This window comes from Sciurus carolinensis, chromosome 12 (genome assembly GCF_902686445.1).
Source record: "Sciurus carolinensis chromosome 12, mSciCar1.2, whole genome shotgun sequence".
Classification (NCBI taxonomy): Eukaryota; Metazoa; Chordata; class Mammalia; order Rodentia; family Sciuridae; genus Sciurus; species Sciurus carolinensis.
Genome location: NC_062224.1, coordinates 45,693,156 through 45,707,990, shown reverse-complemented (window position 1 = coordinate 45,707,990; position 14,835 = coordinate 45,693,156). Strand labels below are relative to the sequence as shown.

The window sequence follows — 14,835 nt, the reverse complement described above, 5'->3', positions numbered from 1 at the left end:
ATTCCATACAAATTTCAACATATTTGCCTAGCTACTTAAGAGTTCAGGTGATTTGTAGGCTGATCTTTGAGCAAGACATTTAATTTATATGCACTTGAACTCCAATAAAAAATATATTTATGAAGCATTTGGAGATTGCTATGAAATTATCTTTGGTTGTCTGTTTTTTAATAAGGAATTCAAAATGAAGAAAGTGAAGATGATATTTGCAATAATATATTACTTATAAGCTGATTTCTTTGAAGAAAATCAAATATACAAAACTACTGTGAGTAGTTTTAATATCACTTGGCAAAAAAAGTATTACACTTTAGGATTGTTAGGCCTAGATGATAAACTCTTAATTCATCCAGTTTTATTTCTGCGAGATATATATATCGCCCCCATCCTTCCTTCCCCTCCCATACTCTTTCTTTTTGGTTTGAATTCAGCTGCAAGGGAGTCATGGAAATATATTCTAATTGTGTACTGCTTATTCTTGTGTGACAATAATTTTATAGTGTCATTTTCACATTCAAAAGAATGAAACTTAAATAAATGATATACATTTGTTACCAGAAGAAAGATATTGTTATAGAATGCAGTAAATGTAATATGTATACATTTATAAGTGTAACCCACATCCTAATTTTACTTTTGTTCTTTGTCCAGTTAACCATACAGAAAGAACAGGACTATGGTTTAGTAAAAAAGTTAAGGGACTTAAAAGTCAGTCTATGTTTGAATCCTGACTATCACTACCTGACTTAAAATTCACACTTTTTTTTGGTGCTGGGAGGTACCAGGGATTAAACACACAGGCAGTTGACCATTAATCCACATCCCCAGGCCTATTTTTTATTTTATTTAGAGATAGTGTCTCACTGAGTTGCTTAGCACCCTGCTTTTACTGAGGCTGGCTTCGAACTCTTGATCCTCCTGTCTCAGCCTCCAGAGCCGCTGGGATTACAGGCATATGCCACCTGCCCGGCCAAAAGTCATGCTTTTAAGTTATTGAACTTTTCTCAGCCTCACATTTTCTCCTTTATAAAATAGAGGTGGCATTATTGTAGTGTTTTGAGGACCAAATATAAAATGGGTAGTAAAATATCTGGCAAGAGCATAGGGACTCAAGTGTTACCTTTGGTAATATTTTTTCAATGTTTTAAGTTTAAAATATATCATTTCTTTTACAGGAACACCAGATGCATTTTCCCAATTACTCACCTGCCCATATTGTGATAGAGGCTATAAACGCTTTACCTCTCTAAAAGAACACATTAAATATCGCCATGAGAAGAATGAAGATAACTTTAGTTGTTCCCTGTGCAGTTACACCTTTGCATACAGAACCCAACTTGAACGTCACATGACATCACATAAGTCAGGAAGAGATCAAGTAAGTGAAATGGCCAAGAGTTCACTAACTTTCCAAATTTGGGGACTTCAACCCTCAATGAAGACAAGGATATTTATATACTTAAAAGGGAAAAGGATGTACTTTTCGGACACTGTCTTGTCCGAAACCTTATGAAATAAAAGTGATAATTTGTAGTTTTCATTTCCAGGTAAGATCTTTTCTTGATTTGCTTATACTGTAAGTTATTACTTACAATATATTACTTACAGAATATTTCCTCCAAGGTTAGAAGATTTTGATTGCATTCTACTAAAATGTTCAGTGTAGGAAAATAAAAATACTGGTTAAATAAACTACATGACCAAATTGAGAAGACAAATTTTTAAAGATTAATTTTCTTTGAACCAGTGACTATTTGTTCTCAGAAGGTGACTATTTTTTCCTATAGTGAGAGATTACTCTTCTAAGAATCTAAAGTTTATAGTTTTTTTCCTGAAGACTCAGTTTTCAAATGATTTGTTCTAATTCTGTGTCACTGTGCCCCATTTTATAGAAGCATATACTAAGAGTGTTTTGTAACTCTAAGTTACATTTAAATTCTTGGCTCTGTTTTTAGGATTAAAGCCAATGACCGATTATCCTTTTTTAACAAGCTCCTGGTAGCTATCATGTATCAACGATCAAATTAATACTAGTTTAACTTGAGGTAGAGACCTTCCTGGCATGTCCAAGAAACAACAAGGAGAAATATGAATAAAGGGGAGAAAGATAGGTGAGACCAGAAAAGTGGGGGTCAGATTATATAAGCTGTTATGCAGGGTAAGATAAAGATTTAATTTTTTCTAAATTGTGATAGGGAAACTTGAAGGATATTGGATTTTTTCAATTTTTAAGGGACCATTGACTGTTGAATGGAGAACAGATCAAGAGAGAGAAGAATGGAAGCAGGGAAAACATTTAGTATCTTGATATAATCCAGGACAGAGGTTGTGTGGCAGGCTTGACATGGTGAAGGATGTTGACTTCAGTCTGTATCCAGGTGGCTTACTGATGAATTCGTTCAGGGTATTAAGGGGAAGAGTAATTAAAGATAATTCCAAAGCTCAAGTCTAAGCAATAACTGAATGAGGTTGCTATTCACAAAGATAGGAGACACTAGAGAGGAAAATAACTTGCTGGAGGGAAATTAATAGAGTTTGGTGTTAATCATGTTAAGTTTCAGATGCCTGGTACCTTCCAGTTGACAGTATCAAAGAAGCAGCGGGTGATGCACGCCGGTAGAGAACTGTGCTCTCATAAGATGAATTGAAGGGTGCTGAATACATCTGAAATGAAATACATACAAATGAAAATTTGATAAAACAAGCAGAAAGCTATCATAATCTATCATAATCATATTTGGCTGGAAAGATGGATGTATTAAAAAAAACCCATCAGATTAAAGTACATTTTGGAAATACCAGATACAAAAGAGAGAGGATATAATACTGGTAAAAGCCCAGCCTTTTCTTCTCTTCTGTACCTTTTTCTTTTGTTGAGTAACTGTGCTTTAGATAGATTCTTAAATATTCATAGACTTGGCTCTCTGTAAATTAGAATACAGATAAGATCATCTCTAGTTCCTAGCAAAGTACATATTACTTTATTTTTGCTCAGTACTATATTGCTTAGTAAAGTATGACTCTGACTCTTTAAATTGATGCAGATTTTTCGCTGTGTCAGAACTGTTCCCTGTCACCATCCTTTGGGTTAATAATCTCAAGTGTTGTGTTTTTGTGACTGCAATTTGAGGGTTTTAAGAATCAAAATAGTCATCAGACTCACTCAAAATTATACTTTAAGCACCTTGTATATCCTTTATGTGTAAAGTTCTTTTGCTTTACAAGTAAAATACCAATTTTCTCTTACAGAGACATGTGACACAGTCTGGTGGTAATCGTAAATTCAAGTGCACTGAATGTGGAAAAGCTTTCAAATACAAACACCACCTAAAAGAGCACTTAAGAATTCACAGTGGTAAATATTGGTTTTCTTTCTGCATACTGAATATCAGCACATGTGATAAATAAATCTATCCTAATGTGATCTGCATATATGATCAAAAACTACTTTCTTTTCTTTTAGTATGAAGACTAATATGGAGAAATTTTCTTTTTATAAATGGTATTTTATTATCATTTAACCTTTGACTAAAGTATATCAAGTTAATATGACATACTCCAGATTTCCTAATCAGAAGATAATATAGCATGTCTTAACAAGTATAACCTAAAACTACTTTATGTTTCTCATGAATGTTAATTTTATTACCCCTTTTGTAAAGATATGAGATTTGTAAAAAGGGAATAAGGAGGTGAAGATCACCTTTACATGAGGAAGGTAGACATGGAACTCAAGATGAGAAAATCATGCAGAGGTAATATAGAGTTAATGAATGAGGCAACAGAAGAAGAAAGAGAACTACAGCATTGATGAGAATTTTTTTAGTTTTATATATATATATATATATATATGACAGTAGAATCCATTTTGACATAATTATAAAAGCATGGAATATATCTTGTTCTAATTCAGTGCCCGGTGCTTCTTCTTTCTGTTCCCTCCCCACACCCTGCTGCTTTCCTTCTACTGATCTTTCTGCCATTTACCCATAGTTTATTTTTTAAAATTAATTTCTTATGGATGGATGTACACAATGGCGAGATTCACTGTGGTATATTCATATATGTACATAGGAAAGTTATTTCAGATTCATTCCGTTTTGATAGGTATATAAAGCTTATGAATTTAGAAGTTGGGAGCTTTCTAACATAGTAACTTTGGCTTTAGAGTAAGTATCGATGAAGTATCAATGTAATTCTGAACAATAAGAATGATAACTAGCATTTATTGAATACTTAACTACATGTAACCACTTGCTAGTTGCTAGTTATTTGTATACATAAATTTTTACAGTCCTCAAATAACCCTCAGATGTTGATTCTATTACTTCTTCTGCCTTTTTTTTTTTTTTTTTTTTTTTTTTTTTGTGGTACTGGGTATTGAGCCCAGGACCTCACACATGATATTGTTTCTCTTTTGTTCATAAGAAAATGGAAGCCCAGAGAACTTAATTCACTTGTCAAGGGTCACTCAGCTAATACATGGCAAAACTGAAACTATAGTGGCAGCATCCTGATTCCACTGCTGTTGCCTTACCTACTGTTTATATTATGGATACTTGTCTTCTTTATATCTCTAATAGGAAAATACTCATGCAGCCCAACTAAAAGTGTTATCAAATCATTTAAAATAGTGATACACTAGAATGTATTCCTTATTTTAACCTTATTAGAAACTTTTGTCTGATGGCGTTTTGAGTGTTGAATCCCATTCCAGAAATCTCTTTAGAAAGATATTGATAAACTGGAGAATATTGAAAACCATGTCCTGTGAGAATTATTTGGAAGACCAGCACATATTTAATCTACATAGGAGAATACACATGACTGTATCATTTTGAAGGGCAAATTAGATCAAGGAAATATGCATTATATAGCAAGTCCACTTTGACTCATTTGAGGACTTAGTGGATTTGCTTTTTAAAAGAATTACTAAACTTTGTTAAGGACATACTGAGAGTTTTGCTATATAATTTCATAACTCTCCCTAACATAATCCAGTGAGAATGTCTACATTTTCATACCATAACACTAAAGCTCAGAAAGGTTAAGAAAATAATATATGTCTGAGTCAGAATTTGAACCCAAATCCATGGTCCTCTGCAGAACTTGTCTAGGCTCTCTTCCATAGGGCTGTCCTGTAGGCAGTAACTTCCCGTTTATTTACTAGGGAGCTTCAGCAGAGACTGATGTCAAAAATAATATAAAGGAACTCTTTATCGAAAAGGAATCTTTCTAGATGGATTCTTAGATCCCTTCCAATTCTAACATCTGATTCCTCAAATAACCATATTTCTGATAAAACATAACTCACTAGTTTTAGCTCTGTAACATTACACTTAAAACATTAGCAGAGCTTACACTGACTTTCTTCACTGCTTTCCTGTTAACTCTTAAAAAGAAAGAAGGATATAAGGAGATTTATTGTAATACTGAGAAGGCAAATCAGCATCATCACATTTCATAGTTCTATAAGTAGCCATCATTCATCCTAAAAATGTGTAACGAGTGTCTTTCCTGCACTGTAATAGATGCAAGGGATAAATGGCAAACAGGACCCAGAGGTTCTCATCTTATTGGAGCTGATAGTCTGTAAGATATAAATTATAAATTAATGAACTGTCACTAAAAAATTGAACTAAAATGAACAGTTAGGTTTTTATGAAGATATTCCATTTAGCTTAGTGCTTCTCAAAAGTATCCAAGTATCTCTGAAGACCAAGGAGAATAAATATCTCATGCCCTGGGGAGTCTAAAAAAGCAGCTAAAGGGAGGTCTCCACAAGCAAGAAATTTCTTTGACATCATGCGTCACGGTAATTCATCCAAATGTTGCATTTTACCCTTGGTATAATCTGTTTCCATATACAAATAATGTTTTATCATAACCACTGTCACTAAAACTGAAACTCTGGTATGCTTTGTGTACCACTAGAACTTATCTCTCTCGGGAAATATCCATTCCAGCTTAATAAGTAAGTAATTATAGGAATAACTTATATTAAAATTTCCCTCCATTAGGAAAGATCTTTTCAAGAAAACTATATATATGTGGGAATTTTAAACCAAGGATAAATATTCATAGTCTTATAAGAGATTATACTTACTTTTGTTTCTTCTAATATTAATTATCCTAAAAGTAGTTGTTGAGAATATTACTTTATCCTAAAGATAGATGTTAAGTAGAATGAAATACTGAAAATTATGTAGGTTGGAGAGACAGGATATGAAAAAAAAATACTTGAAAGAGTAGGATTAATTATTTTTGGTATTTGAGAATTATTTGAAATTTAAAGGTGGGCAGATATGTTATACAAATATATGCTAAGAAGATTCCATGATTAGCACATGTAGTTCAGACTGTTGGTAATATTTATGTCATTGCTTAACTTGAAATGATGATTCTAAATAAAATACATACATGGTACTGGGCATGGTGGCACATACCTGTGCTCCCAGCAACTCAGGAGGCTGAGGCAGGAGGATCATAAGTTCAAAGCAAGCATCATCAACTTAGCGAGGCTCTAAGCAACTCATTGAGACCCTATCTCTAAATAAAACATTAAAAGGGGCTGGGAATATGGTTTCGTGGTTAAGTACCCCTGGGTTCAATCCCTGGTACCAAAAAAAACCCCACATACATGGTAATATTGCTTTTTAAACTTGATATTTCTTGTTTTAGAGAAAATGTGAATACTTAAAAATGTATATGTAGGGGCTGGGGTTGTGGCTCAGTGGTAGAGTGCTTGCTTAGTATGTGTGAGGCACTGGGTTTGATTCTCAGCACCACATATAAATAAAGGTCTATAAAAAAAGGATATGTAATCATCAACTACATATGTAAATTGTTTGTTTGTTTGTTTGTTTAGGAGAGAAGCCATATGAATGCCCAAACTGCAAGAAACGTTTTTCCCATTCTGGTTCCTATAGCTCTCACATAAGCAGCAAGAAATGTATCAGCTTGATGCCTGTGAATGGGCGACCAAGAACAGGTCTCAAGACATCTCAGTGTTCCTCACCATCTCTTTCGGCATCACCAGGCAGTCCCACACGACCACAGATACGGCAAAAGATAGAGAATAAACCCCTTCAAGAACAACTTTCTGTAAACCAAATTAAAACTGAACCTGTGGATTATGAGTTCAAACCCATAGTGGTTGCTTCAGGAATCAACTGTTCAACCCCTTTACAAAATGGGGTTTTTAGTGGTGGTGGCCCATTACAGGCAACCAGTTCTCCTCAGGGTGTGGTGCAAGCTGTTGTTCTGCCAACAGTTGGTTTGGTATCTCCCATAAGTATCAATTTAAGTGATATTCAGAATGTACTTAAAGTGGCAGTGGATGGTAATGTAATACGGCAAGTTTTGGAGAATAATCAAGCCAATCTTGCATCCAAAGAACAAGAAACAATCAGTGCTTCATCCATACAACAAGGTGGCCATTCTGTTATTTCAGCCATCAGTCTTCCTTTGGTGGATCAAGATGGAACAACCAAAATCATCATTAACTACAGTCTTGAGCAGCCTAGCCAACTTCAAGTTGTTCCTCAAAATTTAAAAAAAGAAAATCCAGTCCCCACAAATAATTGCAAAAGCGAAAAGTTGCCAGAAGACCTTACTGTTAAATCTGAGAAAGACAAAAACTTTGAGGGAGGAGTGAATGATAGCACTTGTCTTCTGTGTGACGATTGTCCAGGCGATCTTAATGCACTTCCAGAATTAAAGCACTATGACCTAAAGCAGCCTGCTCAGCCTCCTCCACTCCCTGCGCCAGAAGCTGAGAAGCCTGAGTCCTCTGTTTCATCAGGTACTGGAGATGGCAGTTTGTCTCCTAGTCAGCCACCTTTGAAGAATCTCCTGTCTCTCCTAAAAGCCTATTATGCTTTGAATGCACAACCAAGTGCAGAAGAGCTCTCAAAAATTGCTGATTCCGTAAACCTACCACTGGATGTAGTAAAAAAGTGGTTTGAAAAGATGCAAGCTGGACAGATTTCAGTGCAGTCTTCTGAACCATCTTCTCCTGAACCAGGCAAAGTAAATATCCCTGCAAAAAATGATGATCTGTCTCAATCCACAAATGCAAATGATTCCCAGGACAGCACAAGTCTACACAGTCCTCTGAAAATGACTAATTCTCCAGTTTTACCAGTAGGATCAACTATCAATGGTTCCAGAAGTAGTACACCATCCCCATCACCTCTAAACCTTTCCTCAGCAAGAAGTACACAGGGTTACTCATACACAGCAGAGGGCGCACAAGAAGAGCCACAAGTAGAACCTCTTGATCTTTCACTACCAAAGCAACAGGGAGAATTATTGGAAAGGTCAACTATCACTAGTGTTTACCAGAACAGTGTTTATTCTGTCCAAGAAGAACCCTTGAACTTGTCTTGTGCAAAAAAGGAGCCACAAAAGGACAGTTGTGTTACAGACTCAGAACCAGTTGTAAATGTAATCCCACCAAGTGCCAACCCCATAAATATTGCTATACCTACAGTCACTGCCCAATTACCCACAATCGTGGCCATTGCTGACCAGAACAGTGTTCCATGCTTACGAGCACTAGCTGCCAATAAGCAAACTATTCTGATTCCCCAGGTGGCTTACACATACTCAGCTACAGTCAGCCCTGCAGTCCAGGAACCAGCCCTGAAAGTGGTCCAGCCAAGTGGAAATCAGGTAAAAAAATTAAAAAGAAAAGAAAAGAAAACTCTTCTTGAACCTGGTTAGTAAAATGCTAATCTGACTAATTTCAGTTAACATTTTCTAATTTAAACAAGAAAAAAATTTGTCACTGCAGTCAGGTTGTTACAAACTTTAACTTCCTAAAAGAAATAAATCTAGATCATGTTTGCTGTAACTTTTGTGACATGTCTTTAATTACTAATTTACGTTACAGGTGTCAACTAAAGTTTGAAGTGCTACTCTACTGTGAAAAATGACTTACATATCTCGGCTAGACACCTATTTAAAGTTAGAAACAAAGAGAAAATAAAAACTAGAATGCTCATTAATTGGATTTCTGTTTTTATATTTAAATTCTCAAAATTAGCATTAGTTTCTGCATTGATTATGATCATTAATAAATGAAAAATATGTTCATACCCAGAAGACTTAGCTATCAATTTTTATGTATTAACACCTGTTTATGAAAGACTTTAATTAACCAAACAAGAAGTATACACAGAACTCATCTAATGTATTTACTGATCATTTTATAAGCTGTGAATAAACAATGTTCAGTCATAATTAATATACAACTGTGAATAAATAAGGATGGGAATCTACATATGTATTTTTCTTTTTAATTGTCCTGAAAAGTTCATGATAGTTTTGGAGAGAGCTCTGTTGTCTTATTGTGCAGAATTTTTCCATGTAACTAACCTCAATGTCTCCCCCCACTCTTTTTTTCAATCATTTTCTGATTGAATCAAATGAATATAAGAGATGAATATTTGGTCTTTAATGCAGATGCTTTTTATGACTAGATATCACCCATGACAATTTCAGTATCATGCTTAATTATGTATGTGCTGCTTTCGTTTGCCCTTCAATATTGCCACAGATTGGGTTTCCTGAAGTTATAACTCTTAAAAAAACATTTCCACGTAACCAGTTAATCCATTTAAATTTTTAGTGTGTAGAGCATTTTGCACCCTTTTGAATAAAACAAAGAGCCACTTTTAACATCTCAGGTAATCATGAGACAAGATCAGATAGTAATGAAAGTGGAGTTACCTCAGCAACAAATGAGGTGGCTCACAAATGATTCAGGCAAGTGGCTGCACCTTTCCTACCTTACAAAGTCATAAGCAATGTGTAGTACTTTAAACTTCTAGGAAATTTGTGGATTTAGAGACAGTAGAAAGGAGGACCCTAGAAAAAGAACAAAGATCTTAGCCAAATTAATTCTTTAACAGGCCCCCTGCAGTATGATCATATCTTCTACAAAACCCTCTGCTCAAAATTATCTGCCTGAATTTTTTTAATCCTACAGGAATTTAGGAGATTCTTTTTGGCTATCAAGTACTCCTGTTTAAAGATATAAGCCCTCTCCAGTGGTTCTTTTTTTATTGGTTCTTTTTAGTTATATATAACAACAGGATTCATTTTGACATAATTATAAAAGCATGGAATATAATTTGTTCTAATTCAGTCCCCAGCACTTCCCCTTTCTTTCCCCCATTTATTCCCCTATTCCCATTCCCTTCCCTCTATTCTACTAATTCTTCTAATATTTTACTTACATTTTTAAATTAGTATCATGCGGATGTATGTGATAGTGAGATTCACTGTGGTATATTCATGTATGTACATAGGAAAGTTAGGTCAGGTTCATTCCACTGTCTTTCCCTATCTCATCCCATATCCCTTTCTTTTGTTACCCTTTGTCTACTCCACTGATCTTTCTTCTATTCTTTTTTTTAATCTCCCCACACACACACCTTATTTTGGACTAACTTCCACATATCAAAGAAAACTTTCAACTTTTGACTTTTGGGGACTGACTTGTTTCACTTAGCATGATATTCTCCAGTTCTGTCCTTTTACTGGCAAATGCCATAATTTAATTCTTCTGTAAGGCTAAGTAATATAATATTCCATTGTGTGTATGTGTGTACATATATACACATACATCTCACATTTTCTTTATCCATTCATCTGTTGAAGGGCACCTTGGTTGGTTCCATAGCTTAGCTATTGTGAATTGAGCTGCTCTAAACATTGATGTGGTTGTGTCACTATAGTATGCTGATTTTAAGTCCTTTGGGTATAAACCAAGGAGTGGGATAGCTGAGTCATATGGGGGTTCCATAGCTAGTTTTCCATAGCTAGTTTTCTGAGGACTCTCCATACTACTTCCAGAGTTGCTAGACCAAGTTGCAGTCCCACCAATAATGTGCGAGTGTACCTTTTTTTCACATCCTCACCAACACTTATTGTTACTTGTATCCTTGATAATTGCCATTCTGACTGGAGTAAGATGAAATCTCACTGTAGTCTTAATTTGCATTTCTCTCTAATTGCTAGAGATGTTGAACATCTTTTTAGATATGTATTGACCATCTGTATTTCTTCTTTTGAGAAGTGTCTGTTTTCTTACTCTATAAAAAGTATAGGGCAAGCCTCTCTTCAAGGAGACCATAGAGGCTAGTTCAGAGATCTCTACAAGTTCTGAAGGGTATAATTTAAAAGACAGTTTTTAAAAACTGAATCTTAATTTTTTCCTAGTGAAACCCATAATTTAAAGGAAGTAAGTGGGGCAGTTAGAAATTAGTTATTAATTAGCAAACTCATAAGCTAAATGATTCACTTGAAACCAAGTAAATGTAACCACACATTTTACATTTTCTTTTTGGTGTTCTTTTATTTTCAGTACCAGTTGAGCATATATGTTTTGCTATAGTTTGGTTATATTATCTCCAGCATCACTTTTGTCTATCAACCCCCACTCCCCACAATCTAGCCCCCACCCTTGTGGCCTGTCTGCAGTAATGAGCAATATGTTTGCTGTGGTCATTTTGTTGAAAGTTTAATTTAAAGTAGTTCTTTAACCCAGACTTTGTTTATATATCTTGTTGGTCTTTTAATTTGAAATTTAATCTTTTTCCCTCTTAGGATGAACGGCAAGACACTAGCTCTGAAGGAGTATCCAATGTGGAGGATCAGAATGACTCTGATTCCACACCACCCAAAAAGAAAATGCGGAAAACAGAAAATGGAATGTATGCCTGTGACTTATGTGATAAGATATTTCAGAAGAGTAGTTCATTATTGAGACATAAATATGAACACACAGGTGGGTTAGTGTACACAAGCATGCTGTCCTTTTTAAAAGTGTCTATGATATTATTTATGTACTTATTTTGTCCATATCCACTAATTACAAGTGTATACTATATTAATATAAATATAGTAGCCATTAATAAAATTATGGGACAGTGGGGGAAGTTACAGGGGAATGAAATTAGGCTTCATAGAAGAAAAAGATGCTTAGTGATGGGCTTCTTATGACTTGATTTCAGGTATATCTTTTGTATTTTAGGAAAAACTTCTGCCTAATAGATTGAATAGGATGATTCCAAGATCCCTCCAAACTGAAATTCTATAATTCCTCCACAAAAAATATGCACTTCTTGGACTAACTCTGGGATTGGCAAACTAGGTTCACAGACCAGGTTGTGGACCTCCACCTGTTTTGTATGTCCTGCTAAGAATTTTTAATATCTTTTTAATGATTGAAACAGATGAAAAGAAGAATATTATTTATGGCATGTGAAAATAATTTAAAAATCAAATTATAGCATTCCTAAATGTAGTTGTATTGGAACATAGCCATACTCATTCATTTGCAAGTGTCTGTGACCACTCTCCTGCATCTATAATGCAGAATTGAGTACCAGAAGCAGAGACCATTTGGCCAACAAAGCTTAAAGTATTTACTGTATGACTTTTGCAGAACACATTTTACCAATTCCTGGCCCAGCCAATACCTCTTATCCAGTGGAGTGCTGGTAAATTTTAACAACTGGTTCTCTGAAGGGTTAGGGAAACCCTTATGTGTAGTGTTTACAGATTTCTGTGGCCTAAATATTCCCACCATGACTGATTTCAAGCTTGAATTGGTTTTGAATCAGCTTATAGAATTCCTAATAATTTAGCTGTAGACTCTTCTAGCCAAATGTAGCATTCTACTCTTCTTCTCTAAAACAGATTGCTGTAAAAAGGACTGGATTTATCATGAGCTCTTTAATCCTTTGCCTTCCCTGTCCTCTGCCTGCCTTTTTGACTACAGTATCCATATTTTTTTTGAAAGTCAACATCCATTTATTATAAAACATATTAAACATAGAGGGATATATTCTTATGTTACATACACACACAACTGTTTCACATATTCTTTCTCTATATATAGATAGATGGTTAGTTGTATAGATATATATATGTTATAGGTTTTTTTCAGTTGTAGGTGGATACAGTACCTTTATTTTTATGTGGTGCTAAGGATCAAACTCAGGTCCTCACGCCTGCTAGGCGAGTGTGCTACCACTGAGCCACAACCCCAGCCCACATATAATCTTTTGATTGTGTATTTATTCCAATTATTTCATGATTAAAATTTTTAAATATTAGCATCATGTGATTGTAATTCATAGTTGTATCTGGCAATCTGCTTAATGTGACTCAATTTTGTCAGGAGTTAAATGTAAATATATAGAGAAAAATAATTCAAAAATTACTCTTATTTTTGTAAATTCTAGGATTATTTTTTCTTATTTTTTATTGGTTCTTTTTAGTTATACATGGTAGTAGAGTCCATTATGACATAATTATACAAGCAAATCTTATTCTAATTAGGACCCTATGGTGTACCTGATGGTGGGATTCACTAAGGTATTTTCATATATGTACATAGAAAAATTATGTTAGAACCATTCTACTGTCTTTCCCATTTCTGTCCCCCCTGCTTTCCCACATTCCCTTTGTCTAATCTACTGAACTTCTCTTCTTCCCCTCCCCCACTGTATTGTGGTTTAGCTTCCATATTTATCTCTCTTATTCTTATCAAGTATGCTAATTCATTCACTCTGTGAAAAGATATCAAGAATTGTTTTCCTTTCTTTAGACTATAGATTCAAAAGTACGTGCAGTGACATTTGGGCAGTTCTTAGAGTTAAAAACCAGTATTGCATAAGAGAAAGCTATCTCAAAACAAACCCCTTGCTACACATTCCTCTAGTTGTTTTTGGTGAGACCTGAGGAAAATTAGAAAATCTTCTGCTTTGGACAGGAGTTAAATATTAGTATGTAGCAAAATGAAAAATATATTTGAGAAATATGCTATGCCTAAAAATAAAAACAAATCATTTCTACATTTGTTAGTGTTAACTGCTTGATAGCACTGAAGTTGGACATTACTGACCCTGATTATAATCCAGTTGTCAGTTCTTTTCATGTCTGGGCAACATCATTTCTCCAGTTCATGCATTCTCAATAGGAGCAAGGATGCCCTCAAGGGGCAAAAAAGACTTAGATATTATAATAGTTTGTGGTTTTCTTAAGGACCTCAGTGTATCAACTGTGTGTATGTGTATGTATGTATGTATGACTATATAAACACACACACACATACATATATGAGTTTTGTCATATATAAAAAGCATATGTGAGGCATTAAAATTTCATTAGGACAGAGGTTGTGACAAGGAAAAGGAAATCTGAAAAGGGTCCTTAAGAAGGAAAATAAAGAAAAACCAAGCTGGGCATAGTAGTGCATGCCTATAATCCCAGTGACTCGAGAGGCTGAGGCAGGAGGATTGTGAGTTCAAAGCCAGCCTCAGCAAAAGCACAAGGCACTAAGCAACTCAGTGAGACCCTGTCTCTAAATAAAATACAAAAAATAGGGTTGGGGATGTAGCTTAGTGGTCGAGTGCCCTTGAGTTCAATCCCTGGTACAGGGGAAGAAAAAAAAAAAAACAGAGAAGAAAAACCAAGTTGAGAAACACCTCTACCCCTCCTTGCCCCCACAGCACTCACTGCCAAATATCTGATTAGCACTTCACATTTTTTACCTTCTATGTTCACATATTTTTTTAGACATTATGGTCATGATGCCTGTATGTTTGGGATTTCAGTCTTAATGTCTTTCCTATTGATCTTCTCATCTGCAGAGATAAGACTAAATTTTGACACTAAATGATGCCACTAAATTTTCTTGTATAAATGACAAATCAGATTAACATCATACAGAACAGTTTGGGACCTGGAAGTTTTTAAAACCTGAAATTATAGTCCTGCCCCTCCCACAACCTAAAGTGTCCCCAACACTTACAAAAA

General features: G+C 34.9%; 1 protein-coding gene across 3 annotated transcripts in view; it reads left to right on the top strand.

The window, feature by feature from the left end:
• Zeb1 (zinc finger E-box binding homeobox 1) overlaps nt 1-14,835 on the top strand; it is a 162,215-nt gene that overhangs the window by 144,774 nt on the left and 2,606 nt on the right. For all 3 annotated transcript variants that reach the window (XM_047520024.1, XM_047520023.1, XM_047520021.1), the window contains 4 exons: nt 1,176-1,378; nt 3,250-3,355; nt 6,869-8,676; nt 11,617-11,797. In XM_047520024.1, the coding sequence (XP_047375980.1) occupies nt 1,176-1,378; nt 3,250-3,355; nt 6,869-8,676; nt 11,617-11,797 (2,298 nt within the window). The remainder of the gene's footprint in view (nt 1-1,175; nt 1,379-3,249; nt 3,356-6,868; nt 8,677-11,616; nt 11,798-14,835) is intronic.